General features: G+C 45.4%; 1 protein-coding gene across 1 annotated transcript in view; it reads left to right on the top strand.

Annotated features, from left to right (window-relative positions):
- LOC138812153 (neprilysin) overlaps positions 1–20,340 on the top strand; it is a 69,422-nt gene that overhangs the window by 25,774 nt on the left and 23,308 nt on the right. The window contains exons 6-16 of the mRNA XM_070000082.1: positions 83–178; positions 299–417; positions 970–1,035; positions 7,714–7,848; positions 9,957–10,058; positions 11,464–11,600; positions 11,709–11,802; positions 12,887–13,015; positions 13,958–14,056; positions 17,800–17,880; positions 19,626–19,729. Coding sequence (XP_069856183.1) covers positions 83–178; positions 299–417; positions 970–1,035; positions 7,714–7,848; positions 9,957–10,058; positions 11,464–11,600; positions 11,709–11,802; positions 12,887–13,015; positions 13,958–14,056; positions 17,800–17,880; positions 19,626–19,729 — 1,162 coding nt within the window. The remainder of the gene's footprint in view (positions 1–82; positions 179–298; positions 418–969; positions 1,036–7,713; positions 7,849–9,956; positions 10,059–11,463; positions 11,601–11,708; positions 11,803–12,886; positions 13,016–13,957; positions 14,057–17,799; positions 17,881–19,625; positions 19,730–20,340) is intronic.

Here is a 20,340-nt window from a genome sequence, read left to right as displayed (position 1 = left end):
GCTCCTTATGTTCATTTCGATAGGAATGGGGCCAAAATACACATGAGCATCAACTTGCATTTCTTTTGATTGTTTCCTGAAGCTGCCATCGACAGCCGGGGTGGACAGCCTCTGCTCAGACTGCTGCCGGAGATACACGGGTGGCCCGCGGCCACCGAAAACTGGGACCAGACCTATGGTAAGGCAGCTCCCTGCTGTCTATTTTTAAAGCACATGGATATCCGGGTGGCGTCCGTGATCGCCCTATCAGTCATGAACCCCGACTTCTAAAGACCTGTGTCCACTCTCATTGCTTTAGGGAGTTCTTGGACAGCTGAGAAAGCTATTGCACAACTGAATTCCAAATATGGAAAGAAGGTCCTTATCAATTTCTTTGTTGGCACCGATGACAAGAACTCTAACCAGCACATCATTCACGTAAGTCTGTGCCGCACAGCTCGGGGGACTTCACAGGGCGACCTGACTTCCAGGCACCCTGTGGCAATCCACACTTAGAAGCAAGGCCTGTTTTCATGTCAGTCACACGAACAACCAATAAATTCTGTGCTGGAGGATTGCTATAGATTCCTAGAATGTTCACCCTCACTAGTGAGTTCTAGAGCTCCCACAGGGCTTTGCACCAGCCCTTGCTCACGCGCCCGCACCAGGGGAAGAATATGACAGGCTCCCCAGGGGTGAGGTAGGGCCCCAGGTAAGAGTGGGACAGAAGAGAAGGCAGCCAGGTGAGGCCAGGTCCTGGGCCACTGCTCTGCAGAGCCTCACCATCTGTTTGTTGTTTCCTTCGGCTTCCCTGGAGCCTGTGGGTGGCAGAGCCACCTCCAGGTCAGGTTCCGCTCAGGCCTCATGTTAAAGCGGCAGCCACTGGCCTATCTATCTCTAGCACAGGCGCAGATGGGCATCTGCTTTGCTCCAGCTATTTCTATACCTACAGAATGTTTTATTTTTTTTTTGTATGTTTTTTTCTTCTAGTTTGACCAGCCTCGACTCGGCCTCCCTTCCCGAGACTACTATGAATGCACTGGAATTTATAAGGAGGTATGTTCTGAAAGGGGGGAAATAAATCACTCTCAGTCACAACTACAGAACCATCTGTTGCAAAAACCTGTAATTAATGAAGGTGACTAGAGCCAAGTTTGAACATCCTTCCCACATTCTCAATTCATGACAGACACCTGAAATCACACAGAATAATGAGCCATCTTTCATACAATTAGTCAAAAAGACCAAATGAAGGTTAAAAAACAAAAAGCTTAACATTCCTTACCGGCATCCTGATTTTAGTACTGAAAATCACGCGAGTCTGACTTTTTGCAAAGTCACTTTTACAAGTTTTAATTCACTGGTAACTTGCAGCATTTGGAAAGTGATCAGGTTGTTTGGAGCATGGTGTGGTGTCACTGAGGACAGCGGTCAGTTGACTAGTCCCATGAAAGGCATTCTTCTAGAACCTTCTGAGGCCTGTGCAAGCAGGGCATCCCTCCTCTGGTTCTCATACTGGCCCACCCACCGTGGGCTGATAGAAGGGACAGCTCAGGCGAACCAGGACAGCTGTGCGTGGTTAGATGGGAGGGGCGGCGGGAGCCTACAGATGTTTTCCTCACCATTATTTGGTAGTTGACCTTCGATGACCCTAGGCCTCACAGAGTATGCCCTGACTGAAGTCACTTACTGGTTGCAGTCCTTAGCAAAGGATGCTTTTGCCTCACACTTACTTTGCCTAATTACTAAGGTCAATCACATGGAATAAGCTGTATTTTGGAGTTGATACCCAACGCTGAAAGGAAGGGAAACCTTGAGGTGTCGTATCAAAGGCCGAGCCCAGATCATCACACAGGTGCACGCTCTCTCCCGGGAGCTGTGTGTGCACTGGCTCCGGCCCTGGCCCGCAGCCAGCTGCTTCCTGTTTCAGAGTTAAAAGATACCCAGGAGGTCAGCTCATTAAATCATGCTATCGTCCTGTGAGCAGGGTGTGTTTCATGTTTAGGATTGTACCTTCATGCATATACCGATTTGTTCCCAGTTCTAACGTATGTAGATATTCCACACTTTCCAAGGTCTTTCTGAAGTCACTCACTATGGTGATGCTTCTTTTTCGTTCTTCATTTGTCCAGCAGGTGGGAGGTAACAGTGTGTTGGTGCATTCATACTTGGGTATGTGGCACTCTGGGTCTTGAATCTGGCATAGGGTGTTTTTCTTGACTTAGGGGGTTTGTATGAAGTTCTGATTTGTTGGTATCTTAGATTAGGAGGATGTCACTTGATTATACAGCCCCCCTGGGGGGCGTCTGTGGACCAGGGGCCCCAAGTGTCCGAGGGTAGTAGGGTGTAGATGTGCAGACCCCCAGCCTGGTGACTGGGGCTGTGTGGACCAGGGCCCGGTTCCTAACCAAAGAAAGACGTTGTTGTATGAGGGCACAGCCCGGTGCCCACAGCGCATGTCAGGACTAGAATACTCGTGAGTAAACCGCTGGGCTAGAGAAGCCGTTCCGGACAGGAACCCATGCTTGCATCCAGGCTGGCGAGAAGGAAGAGAAAGGGATGATTCGTCCAGGGCTCTTCCAAACTCTTTGAGTTCAGAGGGGGGAGGGGAGGGGTTTCTTAGGGAAGACGAAAGAACTTAGAATGTGGCCACATGAACAAAAGCCAAAAAGAGATTACTCAAGTCTGTGTGTCTGAATCAGAGGGAAAGCACACAGGACCCCCAAGCCCTGTCTGACGGGAGAAGAGCTCAAGGGTGCTGGGAGCCGAGACTGACCCTCCGAGGTGCGAGTACAGCCGAGGACCAGGCTCTCTGAGGTGGTGGGAGAGAAACGAACCCCGAGGAAACAAGCCCCCCCCCAGCTCCCATGGAACCCACATGCTAAAGGAGAAGGCAGACAACAAAGGAACCCGTAAAGACACCAAGGATAAACAAACGATAAATCAAGATAGTGCTACAAATACCAATGTAGGAGAAGAGTGGCAGGCAGGGCGGATCGTTTGAGAATGATTGAAATGGGCTTTCTTGGCCATCTTAAAATTTTTGTTAGCATCCACACTTGTACAAGGGATTTGTCCTGCCACATCCATGAGTGTATACCACACTCCCTCACCGCTCCAAACATCCTAGCAGGCCTTGTCCATCCCTTTGTACATGCATACATGAGGCCTGTGGATCCCTTCACATGTGTACATGAGGCTCATGGGACGAGACCTTTGCATGTGTGAACATGAGGTCAGTGTGTGCGAGGTGGTGGTGGTAGGCTGTGCAGGGTGGTGTGGTGTGTGTATGTGTGCACACACACACATGCATGCACAAATGTGTGTGTGCAGGGTGGTGGGCTGTGCAGGGTGGTGTGGTATATGTGTGTGTGCAGAGTGATGGGCTGTGCAGGGTGGTGGTGGGCTGTGCAGGGTGGTGTGCACATGCGTGTGTGTGTGTATGTGCATGTGTGTTCAGAGTGGTGGGCATGTATGTGTGTAGGGTGGTGGTGGTGGGTGTGTGCAGGGTGGTGGGTATGTACAGGATGGTGGGCGTGTGTATATGCACACTTGCATGTGTGTGCGTGTGTGTGTGTAGGGTGGTGGGCTGTGCAGGGTAGTGGGTATGTGTGTGTGTGTGTCTGTGCAGCTTGGTGGTGGTCAGCACTGGTTTCCTCTCTCAGGGATGACTGGTTTGGTGTCTCCTGTAGAGGACAGTGCTCACCTCATCCCTCCTCTCTGGGCACCACCTGATACATGCTGGAGTTTCACCCCTCCCAGATCTCTGCATTTAATACAGTATAAAGGGCGGTTTGACCTGGGAACCTGGGAATAGGACAAGGGGCATATTCTGGAGGTGGCCGGGCTGTCAGGAGTCCTCTGTCTGCTTCCCGAGCCCGGCCGATGACCCATGCGTGCCTGCTCCTCTGCACTGGACGGGAAGCCCCTCTGGACACAGCTCCGGCCCGGAGCCCTGCTCGGGCTTGTGCTGTCCCTCCCCTGCGTCCCAGAAGGGTGGTGTGCTCTGGGTTTCTGCAGACCCTCGGTGGCAGATCCTCGGTGGCAGCATATGCCGGCTGGGGCACACCCAAGCCTTTGTAAGAGGAACCCCATCTTTTCTGGCAGGGGTCCTGTGCATCCCCCAGCCTACCACGTATGTAACACTTAATTTCCCCCACCTCCGTAGCCGAGGGTCAGGCCACTGTACACTTCCCAGTGCCTCCCTGCCCGCACTGCCCAGGGGTCTTGCTCACTGCCTAAACCCTCTGGAGGGGAGCCCCTGCCTGTGGGCCGCCCCCCCCAGAGGACCAGCATCGGGCAGTGTGGACAGTGGCACTTCTTCCCTGGCTTTGCTGCCACTGCAGCCTGGAGGAGGGCAGGATTAAAATGGCTTCTCCCACCTCACTGAACCCCAGCTTTTCCCAGGCAAGGGGGCCCCACTGTTAAAGAACTAGCATGTGAATGTTATTGTCTAGTGCTGCTACTGAGAAGGCAGTGCTGGCCAGGATAACTTGCCACGTGCCAGTCTCTAGGACATGTGTGGCCTAAATCTGCACCCCATGGCTGGTTTATGGACTTCATCCTACTGTTTAAAACCAGTCGTCCCCTTGAAATGGCTCTTGTCAGTGCCAGGGTTTAATGGTTGCTCCTGGCACAGAAGACTGTGGAGGGATTTTCTTGGACCCTTCTTCACTTGGAGGATCGCTGACGGACTCTTCAAAGAGGCTGGCTTAAAGTGCTGGAGTGTGGCTCAGCAACTAGCACTTGCCCAGCATGCGCAAGGTCCTGGGGTCAGTACTTCACACTGCTAATAATACTAATACCAATGCTAATCTCTTTAAAGGCATGAGGAATGGCTCAAGTGGTGGCAGAGCGCTTGTCTCCCAAAGAAAAAGAAATAGAAGTAGTTGACTCAATGAATGTCAAAAACAACAGGCAGCTCTAGTCCTCATCCCTAAAACAACCTGAAACTTTATAGTAGAGTCATATCTTATCAAAGGACTGTAGCTGTAGCAGCCAGCTTGGGCTCTCACAAGGCCTGCATCATTTGGAAGCCAGGAAAGTTGATCAAGCTCCTAACACAGATTTCAAAACGCCCATGGCAGGAGGTTTCCAGGCTGAGTTAACCCACTGGGCTCCTGGGGAATGGGGTCCAAGCCCCATCTACCCCACCCAGTGTCCCTGTTGCTGCCCCCCAAAGCTGAGGACACTGTATGGAAGCAGGGCTGGTTTACAGAGCCAGCGCTCATGGAGAAGCCCCATCTGTCTTCTCACCTCATTAACAACAAAGCATCTCTCAGAGCAAGGAAAAGTCTCAGTAGGGTGATACTGGAAAAATTCAAATGACCATTGCCTTCCTCATAGTAATTCCCTGCAGAAGGGAGATGGGTTTATATGCTGTGAGTGCGGATAATGCGGCACTGGCTTCCAGAGAGGGACTCCATGCAGCCTGAATGCAGACCTGCTTGTTTATTTCAAAGTGAAACAAGAATTCTGATTAGCTTTTAATAGGAAAGGAATGGAGTTGGCAAGAATGTAGAGAAATATGAAAGTGTGTGTGTGTGTGTATTCATTTCTGTTACCTTAGTGACTCGTTTTTTATGCAGATTCACAGCTGAAAGCTGTTTGTTCTCCTGAGAGAAGCAAGTGCCTGAAGAGAGACATTTGCTCCGGGGGGGGGGGGGGGGAACAGTGGGGAGGGGAGGGAAGAGGAAGAGGAGGAGAAAAGGAAGAGGAAGAGGAAGGGAGAAGGGGAAGGAAAGAGAGGAAGAGGAGGGGAAGAGGGGAGAAGAGAAAAGAAGGTAGAGGAGAAGGAAAGGACGGGAAAGAGGAAAGGAAGTAGAGGAGGAGAGAGCCGCTAGGGAGCTGGGCAGGAGAGCACAGCATAGCAGAGCTTCCAGGGGAGAGGGACGTCCTCAGAAGCTGTTCATGCAAAGGTCACGAATAGCAAATTGAAAAAAAACTTGTCCAATCTGCTTGGTCCTTGCTTGGTATCATATTTTCATTTCACCGTTAGGCTTGGACCACTGTGAATAATGCGTCTCTTTGCACTCACAGTGAAGACACAAGTGTCCCTTGCTTGTAAACCATTAGTAGGGATAGAACACATTCTTGAGCGTTTGGGTATTTTCTAGCACACACTGGGCCCTTCGCGCTCGTCTCTGCCCCGGAATCTAGTCTTGGAAGCACAGACGGCCAGCCTCCCCTCCCACTGTGGGACCGTTTTGTTTTCCTGATAACTGTTGCCTACTTGGCCAGCTGGTGCTAAGAACCTACATTTGGGGTACATTTTAAGTGAGATGAGATTGTACTTTAATTGCTGATGGGAAATCATGGCTAAGAAGCAGCAGGGAGCTTTGATTTCCTGGAGTTGAACTGAATGTGAGTAAGGTATTCACATTGTCTATAAGAGGTCGATGACAATACAACTCACTTATAGCTTACTTCTACAAATCAAAATGTACTTGAAGATAAAATATCAAGGAATTGAGAGCTGGCATCTAATGGCATCTTACAGTGAAACCCCTCAGCACTGAGAGTCTTGTGGAATAAGCTAAACACACTCAGGAACTCCTGAGAGCAGTCATAAAAAATTACTGTTTGATCTGACAACAAGGACAGAGAGATTTCCTGATCATATTATTTCAGTATGCAGCTATGTTCTCCTCAAACATGAAAACATTCATGGTAGATATGAACAAAGAAAATCTGAGAACAGGTTTGGTTAAGGAATTTACTGTCATGTAAGAAAAAAACAGTAAGATATAATATTTCTCATGAAGGATTTTCAGTTTCTTTGTTTTGTGGTTGTCGTTGTTTTTGCTGGTCCTGGGGCTTGAACTCAGGGCCTGGGCGCTGTCCCTGCACCTCTTTGTGCTCAAGGCTAGCACTCTACCACTTTGAGCCACAGAGCCACTTGCAGTTGTTGAGTGGTTAATTGGAAAGAAAGAGTCTCACCCGGACTTTTCTGCCCCGGGTAGCATTGAACTGTGATCCTCAGATCTCAGCCTCATGAGTAGCTAGAATTACAGGCGTGAGTCATCAGTGCACAGCTATTGCAATGTCATTCTTTTTTTTTTTTTTTTTTTGTCAGTCGTGGGGCCTGAACTCTGGGCCTGGGCACTGTCCCTCAGCTCTTCAGCTCAAGGCAAGCACTCTACCACTTGAGCCACAGTGCCACTTCCAGTTTTCTGGTGGTTTATTGGAGATAAGAGTTTCATGGACTTTCCTCCTCAGTCTGGCTTTGAACCATCATCCTCAGATCTCAGCCTCCTGAGTAGCTAGGATTACAGGCGTGAGCTACCAGCACACCCAGCTTGCAATTTCATTCTTATCAAGGCAAAATGACTAGATTGAAAATTGCATGAGTTCCACATTCAGTGGTTATAAAGTATTTATTAAACTTTTGTTTATTTGGCTGTCCTGGTATTAGAACTCAGGGCTTTGTACTTGATAGGCGGGTACGAGACCACTGAGCCACAGCTGTAAACTCTTAATTAAAGGACAGCTTTATCTTCTAAGACACTGTGCAGGTCATTTCTTTCAGTACATTGGGAAGGTTTCTGTTTCACTGTGCTTCACCAACTGTGAAAAATGAATCCTTTACAGCACTTTGGCTCTGTAGTGACTGAGCTGTGTTGCGTCAGATTCACTTGTGATTCATTTTCAGTGACGGAAAGAATCATGGCAACTTAGAGTAGCGTGCTGGGCATTTAGAAAGTTCTCCAACATTTTATCATTTATTTCTTGCAGGCCTGTACAGCCTATGTGGATTTCATGATTTCTGTGGCCAAACTGATTCGTCAGGAGCAAGGATTGCCTGTTGATGAGAACCAGCTTGCTCTGGAGATGAATAAAGTTATGGAACTGGAAAAAGAAATCGCCAACGTAAAGCACATTTTCTTTTCTGATATGCTAACTAATGTCAATCTCTGTACCCTTCCCCCCTCTCCTGCTCTAAGGACACAAGTGTAACTCCAACCACGTGATAAAAATTCATTCTTCAGGAATGGATCACTGACTCCAAAAGAGTCTTTGAAACTGCAGAGTTTTATAGCAAACTGGGTGACCCACTAACTCTGACAAATATTAAACTAGATATACTCAAATGCCAGTAATAAGTGGATCACACCAACAACACTACCATTACGTTTAAGTGTTGGGTGCCTTTGACAGGAAAGTTGGTAAATAGCTGGTATCTAGGTCGATGGTATTTGTAGTGAAATTTCAGTGTTTGGGGGCATTACACGGAGTGAAACAAACCAAGGTGCGCAGGTTTTGCACACAAACAGCTTCTGCTGTAGTAAAGAGTTTGACTTTATTTTGTAGTTCTAGAATTAAAAATGATCACAGGGATCAGTGTCTGTAGCCCCTGATGAAGTGCTAGTCCCAAACATGGCCAGAGGCCAGAGCAGATTTCCAGACTGCTAACTTAAGAGAAGGGCAGGGGCGCCAGCCTCAAGTCCCAGGGGATAAGGTGCATGCAAGTCTCTGTGTCCCCGTGAACCTGGGAGGCTGAGCTGGCACTTTGTGCTCTGATGGTCCTTGGGTATTGCTCTGTTGTCAGAACCCAGTCAACTTTGACTCTGGTGTCTGGGTTCACTGAACCCAGACTCAGAGTCAGCTCAGCCCCTCAGCCCTCAGAACCCCTCACCTCTGCCAGGCGGCCTCATAAGAATCTTAAAGAAAGAAGGTCTTAGAGGACATTGTAGCTTTCCTGGGCTGCATGGAACTAAGTGTTCAGGCCTAGCTGGGCTGCTTAGAGCTACAGCTAGACTGATGGGTTGGTGGGTAGTAGTCTGATGGGTTGGTGAATGGTAATCTGATGCATTGGTAGATGGTAGTCTGATGAGTTGGTGGATGATAGACTGATGGGTTGGTAGATGGTAGTCTGATGGATTGGTGGATGGTAGTCTGATATGTTGGTTAATAGTGATCTGATGAGTTAGTGGATGGTGGTCTGATGGGTTGGTGGATGGTAGTCTGATGGGTTGGTGGGTGGTACTCTGAAGGGTTGGCAGATGCGGCCTGATAGGTTCCATGTGCCTCTGTGGGCCCAGTTCTGCTAGTGGATAATCCCGCCCCAGGATCATGCCACTCCTGCTGTCTGAGTTCTCCCTTGAACCAGCCTTGGCCCTGTAGAGACAGCTGTATCACTCGGAGTTATCTGTGTTTCACTGTCACCTTTCTTGCCTCTGAGTAGGGCAAGGGGTCTCAGCCCCTTGGGTACACTACCTGTGTTCCTCTGACAGTAGGCAGCAGCCCGCAGCAGTAGTGATTATTTTCACAAACATTAGTTGCCTTTTGAGAACATTTCAGCCATTATCACCAAGTAATAATTACCCTTGCCTTGTCTCTCCTCACTTAAATTCATTTTTACTCATTTAGGCCACTAACTGGAGGGCTGCTAATATAATGTCTTATTTTTCAGATTTAATGAATAAAATAAGATTGGCTGCTGTTAAGCGTAGAGCAGCGCTGTGGTTGAACAGAAGGGCGAGGGCAGGAAATTAGGGATCTGCTCAGAAACCTCACATCCTGACTTTTCTGTTGTTTGCCATAAATTGTGAGATAAACTCTTTTTTCTTGGCTGGACTTTGAGACATTGAAAGGGGCAGAGGGCTTGAGATTGGAGTCTTTGATAGGTAAGTTGGAGAGGACGATATCCAGGAAAGTTATTCTGTGACGCAGGACAGGATAGAGTTCCCCTCAGCTCTGGTCCATGAACACAGCTTATATGGCTTGGTAATTTATCAAAGTATACAAAAAGTTTTTGAAGAATTTTGCAGTCAACACCATAGCCGCATGTTGATAATTGTTACCGAATTCATAAAATCTTGAATTTCACTTTTCTTTCCAATATGACCAAATAAATCACAAATCAAGTGTAATATAGACCACAGTGAACTTATCTTATGCCTTTTCTTTCCTTGTGTATAGTTATATTTTTCTAAGGAGTTCCTTTCATTCTAATCATGAAAAATTATTATCTATAGGCTACAACTAAACCTGAAGATCGAAATGACCCAATGCTCCTTTACAACAAAATGACGGTGGCCCAGCTCCACAGGAACTTTTCACTAGAAATCAATGGCAAGGTGAGACAGAGTTTCCATTGGCCCTCTTACTGTGCTGTGCCCTAAAATTAAAATATTGTTTTTTTAATTCATTGGTTTATTTGTTGAAATGAATTAAAATTCAAAATTGCTTCAGATAACACTAGCCTTTGATAAGATCTTTTACAAAAAGGACCATTTGAAATCATTTTATGTACAGTTAGAATAAATTTAAAATTTAAAAATCAAGGAGGGTATGCAATAATCTTAGAAACTATAGCAGAGCAGAGACTGGAAGAGGGGGAAGTCTTTGAGACTATTATATAGTCTCTGGGCTGTCAAACAATAAAACACTGAATTTCTTCTTTAGTCCTAAAGCAGAGTAATTTATTCACAGAACTGTCAATGGTTTCAAGGCCATCTCTAGAGGAGTTCTGAACAAGAATAGAGAAGTAGAATACAGAAGGAAGAAGACAGTCTGTCTCGTAGATTCTATTTATAAGTAGGACTTGATTTCTTTTCACTTAGCTAGTTTCGAACAATCTCATTTTGGGGTTGTATGTCTACACTCCGGTTCTTGTTGAGGCACAGTGATGGAAGATATACACAAAAAAACTATCCATCTTTAGCCCTAATTCTTGTTAACAAGGATTATATGTATAATAAATGTGTCCAAACCGCCAAAGGAAATCAAATATTTAGCACCTAAGAGTCTATGATATGCACTCCATTTGTGGAGTAAGAGACAAGAGTCTATCTTCTAGAAACTCTGAACTTAGCTTCTGAAAAATAAAACTTGGGTAACGTCTAACATTAGCAGTTCGAAGTGTATTTTTTGATCTGGCTTCACCCCAGCTATATTACCGTGTATGAATCCATTGCTCATTAATATCCATTTTTATTTAATTTTTTACACATTTCTGATTTTTATTCAACATTTAAAATGTTCTCAGGTATTCTTTTCACTGGCAGCTCAGTGGAAAATGTGCCAAAGCAAACAGTCATTCCACAATCACAGAAGTACACTCTTAAAAGACATTTGAGCTCATTTTTATTTTTGCATAAGCCCCAAAAGCTATATTCTGAAAGCTAAGTTTCCTTTTTATTTTTTTTTATATTGAGTAAAGAAGATGACAATGGACCTAATTTCTAGTTATATGTATGTTCTCTTCTCGAGGCTTACAGCTCTGTTGTTTCTCTTAAGTGGTTGGTTTAATTATGCTATCTGAATAATCATGTTGCACAACTAATTTTTATTCAACAGCTGACTGAAACAATTGAGGAGACCTCCCAAACACATAAACTGACTATTACGATAATCACTTAGCTGTGCAACCAACACCCTTCCATGTCTGCCCTTCGTAAACGTCATTGAATGTTGGAACCAAGAAGAGAAGTCTGTAATTACTGAGTGTTTTGTGCCTTCTCTTGTTCTGTTTCTTTCCAGTCATTCAGCTGGTCAAATTTCACAAATGAAATCATGTCAACTGTGAATGTCACCATCCCCAGTGAGGAAGAAGTGGTTGTTTATGCTCCAGAATATTTAACCAAACTTAAGCCCATTCTTACCAAATATTCCACCAGGTAGGTGTGTGGGAGTGCCCCAAGCCCCAACTCTGCCTTTCCCATCCCTCTTTAGAAGCCCTGCAGCCTCATGCTTTCTGTTGCTGGGTGGTGGGTTTTTTTATACAGAGATCTTCAAAATTTAATGGCCTGGAGGTTCATAATGGATCTTGTAAGCAGCCTCAGCAGAACCTACAAGGAGTCCAGAAATGCTTTCCGCAAGGTGAAAAAACAATCTCTCTTTTCTTAAGATTTAAAGCGTAGGGTCGACCCACGGTCAGGGAAGTTTGCCATGTTCACTGCTAGATCGGGGCGAGCTTTGCCCACACACACAGAAAATGCCAAGTGCCGCTTGCTTTGCACGTGTCTAGAGTGTGCTGCCCAGGTGGGGAGGGGTAGGGCTCATGGGCTGTGCCATCCTGGAGTGATTTTCCATGGCTGCCCAATCTCCTAGTCCTCTACAGAGAGACTGGGCTGTGTGAGAAGCTGGAGGTGAACACCGGATCGATTGGTTGCTGTTGCTGTTGTTGTGCAAAAAGCATTGCAGGGTATCTGTCTCAATGAACTTGACTTTCAAGTGCCCTCAGCACACTGGACAAAGACACAGATAGACTACACTGACTTGGAAATCCACTGACAACACGATTACCCCAAGAAACAGCCTGAAAGTCTCGCTGTGGGCTGTGCCTACCCCGTGTAAAGAATTGCTTGGGTCCTGTTGAAGGGGGCCAGGAGGGGAAACGCTAGCCTACATTGATGTCTTGGTGTCCTGGAAAGAAAAAAAAAGCTGAAAATTCCAGTTTCCCCCTCTTAAAAAGAAAACAGAGCCACATGTTTTTAATTAAAGAATACAAAAAGGGCATTGTGCTAAACTTGCTTTACCAAGGTTAATCCTCTGATACATAAATTTATCCACAGAAAGTTTTTCTAAAGTACCTCGGGTTCAGCTAAAACATTTTTTTTTTTAAAAAAAGCAGGAAAGTGTTTTCTTCTGTAGAATATTTTCCCTTCTGAACATGTTCATGTGACGAATGGCAATGTTTTTATTTACTTTCACAAGGCTTTCTGGAAGGATATGAACTTAACATGGCCAAAAGTTTTCCTGGGGCCTGCCACATCATTTGCAGACCATTTTTAAGTGACGGTCTGGCGGGTTATGTTGTATCATAGGTCAGGAACATGTGATGTGTGAAGAGGAGCAGTGGGGCCTATACCCCAGAGTGGATACGAGAAAGCCAGAGCTGGACGGTGGGGAAGGCGCGGGCCATGTTCCCCGTCCCAGCATGCCTCGCTCTTCTCCTTCACAGGCTCTGTACGGCACCACCTCGGAAACGGCGACCTGGCGGCGTTGTGCAAACTACGTCAATGGAAACATGGAGACCGCCGTGGGGAGGCTGTACGTGGAGGCTGCATTTGCGGGGGACAGCAAGCACGTGGTACTGTCCCGGGCCCTGGGAGGCGAGCGTGTGGTGGGGACAAATAGCACGCAGAGGTGGCCTAGGCCTGGGAGGAGGACAGCAAACACAGTGATGGCCTAGGCCTGGAAGGGGACAGCAAGCGTGCGTGGACGTGGCCTGGCTCCTCTCCCAGTGACCTCACAGTGCCCTGCACTGCCCTGTGTGCAGGCTGTGTTGCTGGTCACAATTGTCCATAGCTCAGCTCAAACCTCATTAGCTGGCAGAGAGCCCAGCCTCCTCCAAGCAAATCTCCCTCCCCAAGGACCGGGTTGCTTCTGATAGTGTTGAATTCAAAGCCCCCTGTCCACTCTCCAGACACAGCGCACTAGGACCTGCAAACACGGTGCTCCCCCGGCCCCAGCACGGATAAACCCACACTGCCAAACTGACACAAATGACCGTTCTATTACCTGCTAACTCCCTGGGGGGTTACTGGAAGGATGAGAAGTGCTCCATTTTTTACTGTTCCTGAAAAGAAGACAATGAATTTAACAGTATAGTGAAAGGATGTATTGAGAATCTGCTTCATGCTTAATTAAACCTCTAATGGTTTAAGTATTAATCAGCTAGCATTTTGATAGTTCTTTGCAAGGAGAGTGGGAGCCATTACATTCTGTACCAACTAATGGCGATTCTGAACCAGTGGTGATTCTTCCAAATTAATGTGTGTATTATGAACAATTTAATCAGGAATCTGGAATTGGACTAGGAACAGACAGGAATATAGGTATATATAGTAATAACACTTTAAAATATAATGAGCCCATATGTTCATTTGTTTGGTCATAATTTTTCTCTAGATTTACACTTGTTAACATGTTACTGTTCCTACAAAGACAGCATGCTGCTCTATTTTTACAACTTTGAGGCATAAAGAATTGTGTTAGGGATTATCTTTGGCTTCTGTTCTCTTTGTTTGAGGTTGAAGATCTGATTGCTCAGATCCGAGAAGTTTTTATTCAGACATTGGATGACCTCACATGGATGGATGCAGAAACCAAGAAGAAAGCTGAAGAGAAGGTAAAAACCAGGAGGGCTACACATAAAATTTTCTTTATAGGAAGAAATTAACTATCAGATACCTAAGAAAAATTATAACCAAATATGGCATGAAAAGTTCCAAGCTCCTTCAAAATGTAATGTTTCCAGTTTCATGGATAAAGATTTTTTAGTAAGATTTTTTTATGTCAGCAACCAACAACACAATCCATATTTAGTTTAAAACTTTAAAAATGCAACCATTTAAAAAATTATTATAAAAGTGATGTACAGAGGAGTTACAGTTATATAAGTAAGGTAATGAGTACATTTCTTGTCTAACAGTGTTATCCCTCTCTTGTTTCCCCCCTCCCTGCCCCTCCCCTTCACCCCTCCCCCCCCCCCCCGCTTTCGCTCCCCCTCCTAACTCCTCTCCTCCCAAAGTTTTATGGTTCATTTCCAACTAGTATCACTGTTGGCCTTGGTTTCCCCTTTGTCCTTTGTCCCTCCATTTCTGTGATTCCTCTTCTCATCCCCAAATCAGATAAACTTATATGCAAAATAAAAGAGTACAGGAATCAAAAACAGTGACAGGAGGGTTTAAATCAAAAGGGAGGAAAGGAAAGAAAAATAAATAACTACATACAGTGTGCAACAACAACAAAGAAACCTTTTGTTTCCATATTTTGTTGTTCATTTTGATTAGCATCATTTTATATGGTCATATACACCTAGCTTGCTAGCTATTGTGATCCTCAGCTAGGACTATCCTAGACATTACTAATTATTACAAATGAGGGAAACCATGGGACCTATATTTCTTTGGGTTTGGCTACTTCACTTAATATGATTTTTTTCAAGTCTTTCCATTTCCTTACGAATGGGGTGATGTCATTCTTTCTGATGGAAGCATAGAATTCCATTGTGTATATATACTACATTTTCTTGATCTACTCATCCACTAAGGGGAATCTGAGTTGATTCCACGTCTTGGGTATGGTAAACAATGCTGCAGTGAACATGGTTGTTCTGGTGACTTCAGTGTGGCCAGGTTTATGGTCATCTGGCTAAATGCCCAGGCCTGGGATTGTTGGGTCATAGAGAAGCTCTCTGTTTAGTCTTTGAGGAACCTCCATACTGCTTTCCAGAGTGTTGAACAAGTTTATATTCCCACCAACAGTGTAATAGCATTCCCTTTTGCCCACATCCCCATTGTTATTATTAAATGTTTTCTTTATAATGGCCTTTCTAGCTGGGGTGAGGAAAAATCCCAGTATTGTTTTGATTTGCATTTCTTTTATGGCCAGATATGTTGAGCATTTCTTCATGTGTCTATCAGCCATTCTTAGTTCCTCTTCAGAGAAGTCTCTCTTTAAATCTTTAGCCCACTTATTAATGAGATGATTATTTCTTTGAGGATTTGCTTTGAAAGATTTAATTTTTTGAGTTCTAAGTATATTTTAGTTATGAAGTTCTTGTCTGTTGTAAAGCTAGCGAAGATCTTCTCCCAATCTGTAGGGTTTCTATTTATCCTGCTAACTATGTCCTTTGCCATGCAGAAGCTCTGCAGTTTAATGCAATCTCATTTATCTGAAGACTTTGGAAAATAAGAGGAAATCCTGTATGAACAAATAGGGATTTGTGAATTTATAGATAATATATTATTGGTTCATATGTTTTTCCTTCTATAAAATATAAAATAAAAGATCTCAACCTATCACTCTAAATTTGCCCTTCATTTGTAATGTAAAATTCCATTTAAACACTTAAAATAGCCCCTATTTAGCTTTATGGTACAGCTTAGAGAGAAAAAAAAATATTACATTGCTATTTAAGTGTAACATAGTATATTATTTTTTGTGTTAGAAAACTTGAGTAAGAGATGTTGAAGAAATATTTTTATCATTACTCCTAACTACCCTCTAGGAGCAATTTTAAATGAGACTTTCAGTACCAGTATCCTGCATAGAAATGAGTGCAAAGATTCCTCAGGAAATCTTAAATTTACTGTGTTCGTTGGTTTTTATGACAACATGAGCACCAGGAGGAAGGAGTCCGTGAGGCTGGAAGGGAGCGTTCCCCTCCCTGACCCACCTCTGTTAGGGTGGCAGAAAGAACAGACCCCTCTGAACTGGCATAGGAGCCTAGAGTAAACCATTGTACTGAGTCTGCTCCAGTTCTCTTTTAGAATTAAGTCACACAGAACTACTCGAGTTTGTGGCTCTTGACCTAGAAAATAGGTTGAGTTGGGCCTAGAAGCAGGGCCTCCGGAGTCATCTTTATCTGTGCGGTTCCTTCGCTGCTCAGACGGGATTGGTCTGTCCATGTCTCACCTGGCCATGGCGTGGTCCTGTTTGACGTGACCAGCTGGCTTGTTCTGATCAGCATTCCCAAAGTGCCATCACCAAACACCAGCCCTGCGGGCCACTCCACATTGGGGTCAAGAGTTTAGGAAAGCGTCCCAGCCCCACCCAATCCCAGAATACACCCATTCGTGCGTGAATTTATTTCATGCCAACCATCTCTCTTTAGAGAATCTTTACCAGGTCAAAAGTTGCTCCTAGCCTCACAGGTAGGCAGGCTCCTCGGTGGCTGTGCGAGACATGTTTAGTACGTGTTGAACACAGGGTGAACACAACAGCAAAGCAGTTCTCTTCAACACTTACAATAATCTAAGACTCACCTTAAAATCTACTTGATTTCAAGTCTAAGAAATGCTGACGCAAACCTACGTACTATTTTTCCATAGCATTTGCCCAAAGTATTTGGCTGTAAATGTTGCACAAAGTACCTTTTCTGTAGAATTTATATCTCTGAGAGCACACCAAGGAATTTTTTTTTCTGTTTAGGAATAAAGTACCGTGGAGAGGGACCTGATTTGTAATGCATGGGAACTGAGAGGAAAATAGACTTGACCTAAGTGAATCCAATGACATTGACTTTCTGGACCCCAGGGGGATGCGTAAGCCCAAGCTCACAGGACAGTTCTGTAGCCAAATCACATCACTTGTTGACAAACCAAGTAACTCAGAGATTCAGGCTTCCTTCTCCATGAAAAGCTTAAGCTAATTAGATTAATTAAGAATAATAGGATATGATATAATCAAAAGTCGCTGGTGACAAAAGCAAGTGAGAAATTAAAAAAGCAATAGACAAGCAATGATAATAAAATAATTAAGTCAAATAAGTAATTTTAAAATAATTAAAAAAATAGAAGTTTGAGTAAAAGATAAATACAAACTGGGATAACAAGGAAAATGCAGTTTTCTGCTTGTTTAATTAATGTTATTTGTTTAACTTGAGAAGATGGCTCCACTGAGTTCTGGGAACAAAGGAAGACAGAAGAACTCAAGGAATCAATATTCAGAAAGAGCATTAGCAGGAGAGCCCCTATCTGTTTCCACAACCAAATCAATGAAGTGGAAAGATAATTATAGCTTGTGAGAATGGAAGCTCTAAATATTACCCCTTCTATAAAATAACACGAGAAAGTTCATAACAACACAATGCATTTGAAGCAATGACCCACGTCCGTTTTTATTTTGGCTTTCTCGGTAAAACCACAGCCTGTGAGAACTGGTATTGGAAACCACATTCCAGACCTGGCTTTTGTTGACTTATTTTTTTAACCAAGACAAAACAACCCCAAAGGACTCTGGCAGAGCGGCGTCCAGCATTCTCAGTTCGCAGCGTGGATCCACAGTTCCTTGGCTGCTAGGGGCAAATTCTGTTTGTATTTGGAAGTTATACAATCATCCTCACTTTGAATATTTTAATTTTCCTAGGCTCTAGCAATTAAGGAAAGGATCGGCTATCCCGATGACATTATTTCAAATGACAACAAGCTGAACAATGAGTACTTAGAGGTGAGTGCTAGACTAAGGCTGAGGCTGGGGTCAGTGTCAGCTCTGGCTCGGAGTCGCTGGAGCTCTTGAGCCTAGGCCCAGCTCCACAGCGCCTCTTGCAGAAGCCCTGGAAGGCCAGTGCCGTGCTGTGGCCAGTCTAGCCTTCTGTCTCATTGGCCTGTCTTGTACTGGGGTTTTGCTACGGTTTTCTATATGTTTTCTTTTTAAGAAGGGTGACCTGGCGTCTTTTAAGGAGCCTAGGGGGCTGGGATGGAGTGGTGAATGTCAGGCCGGCGGGGCAGGCCCCAGCTCAGGTTTCCCCTTTCTCATGACCCCCACCCTAACCCTGGTGGAGGGAGGGGACCCCTAAGTCCTGCTTGCTCTACGAAGCAACAGGTAGTCTGTACATGTGAGAACTGGGAGCTAGATTATTCTGCCATGGGTCAGTAACAATGACAAGAGAAAACTCAGCCATTAGAGAGAATGATAGTGCACCATTTGCCAGGAAATGGAAAGACCTAGAAGAATTTCTGTCAGGGGAAGTAAGTCAGACCTAGAAAGACAAAGGTGGCACATTTTCCTGGAGTGTGGAAGCTAGTGTGAGCCCATAAACTTACAAGCAAAGGTGTTGGGTGGCGTCCAAGTGCATACAAGTAGATTAATTGAGATATGGTAGGTTGAAGGCAGAACTCAAATCTTGTCATTCTTCAGAAAGGCAGACGTGAAGTTCAACAACATAAAACACCAAGAAGGGAGTGTTTGGAAGGGGAGAGGTAGGCTAAGAAGGGAGGGGAGAATGAATGGAGAGCAGACGCAGAGGAGAATTCCATGAATATCCTGCAAAACTAAGAGGAGTTAGGGAAGGAGTAGATTGGGAGGTTCCACTGAAAATGTTGAAATGGGTGGGTGGCGTGGATCAAGATGCATTTCCATAAACGGCCTTGTTAAGTGACAACCCCTTTGCACAACTACTTAAAGACTACAGTTTTCAGCAAGCCACCACAGTACTGATTTCAGAGTCAGCTGAGAGCGACGTGACTTACCTGTGGCCACCACAACCGACACCCTGGTTTTGCCCCCATGGCCCTCCCAGAGGCCTGGGGTAACCGTGCCGAGAGGCTAGCTGTGAGGAGGTCTGCAGGGCCACACGCGCCCGCCTACCGTCCGTATGCAGGCAGTTCCACTGGCATGCTCACCTGTGTCAGCTGCGTAGTTTGCGAGTCTCAGGGGCATGGAGAGACGCTGGTTCAAATCCCAGCTCCACTCCTCAGGCAGGGACAAGTGACTATGTCGTCTGTGCCTCCACTTCTTCAGCTTTAAAGTGCTGACCACAGATCCCAGTTTATAGTTCCATCATGAGGATGAAGAGAGTGTAATGTGTCCTTGGAGTTCCACACGGCAGCCAGTGCCCCGTTTCCTTGTCTGTGTGTGGAGGTGATCACTGTATACCCAGCACTGCTGGCTCGGTCACTTCTTAATTAGTGACTATTAACTAGAGTAGAGATGGAGACCGTCTGGCAGTTAGATGTTGTATAGAATCCTGGAATGCAGAACAAGGCTGGAGAGGGGTTTAAGTGGCAGAGTGTAAGTCCTGACTTCAACCCTCAGTACTTGAAAAACACGTAGACAGATACAGATGCCATGCCTACACATGTGGATGGATGGATTTCTGATTAACTGATGGAATTTAAGGAGATGTGTTTTCTACTAGAAAGTTTGTGAGCCTTAGCTTTACTATTTCTCCCCAAATCTTTTCTCTTCTATAGCTGAACTATCAAGAAGATGAATACTTTGAGAACATAATTCAGAATTTGAGATTCAGCCAAAGTAAACAACTGAAGAAGCTCAGAGAGAAAGTGGACAAGGACGAGTGAGTACACTCTATGGTTTTCTACCCTGATCGGAGCTGAGGCTGAGCAGCCAGGCCGACGGCTGGGCGGGGTGCTGAGCCCACTCACAAGGGGCCTTGCACGCCTGGCTCTGTGTCAGGCTCTTAGGAAAGTTAAAAAGCACAATATCCTCTTTCCATTTAGAACTTCTAGGAACAATCATTATATCATACTGAAAATAGGCTCAAGAATTTGGCCAATTTAAGGCTTTCTCAAACTTCCCACATTTCTTTATCCATGTCCTAGACTGGACTAAATTCTCGTGGATACCTTAGCGTCCCAGCCTGCTCGTAGGCCTCCAGCTATCTAGAATGTCCCTCTGCTGGCAGCGCCCCCCTTGCTCCAGCAGAGGAGTGGCCCCGGTCCTGTCTCCTCCTTCGCTGCGTCTCAGGCCCCTCTCCTCTCTGCGGGCGCCTGGCAGGAAAGCAGGGCTGGCTCTCAAGGCCTTCTGGTGACACAGGTGCTTGGGATTCACTCTTGGTTTCTTGTTGGGTCACATGGACGCCTCTCCCCCGTCTGTTAGCATGAGTGTTGTTACTAGAGCCTCTGAGCTCCCAGGGAACAAGGCTATTTCTTTCACCATAAAATGCAG

This window comes from Dipodomys merriami, unplaced genomic scaffold, assembly GCF_024711535.1.
Source record: "Dipodomys merriami isolate MVZ:Mamm:240054 unplaced genomic scaffold, mDipMer1.0.p SCAF_56, whole genome shotgun sequence".
Lineage (NCBI taxonomy): Eukaryota > Metazoa > Chordata > Mammalia > Rodentia > Heteromyidae > Dipodomys > Dipodomys merriami.
The sequence above is the reverse complement of the archived record's forward strand: the minus strand, read 5'-3'. Positions and strand labels throughout refer to the sequence as shown.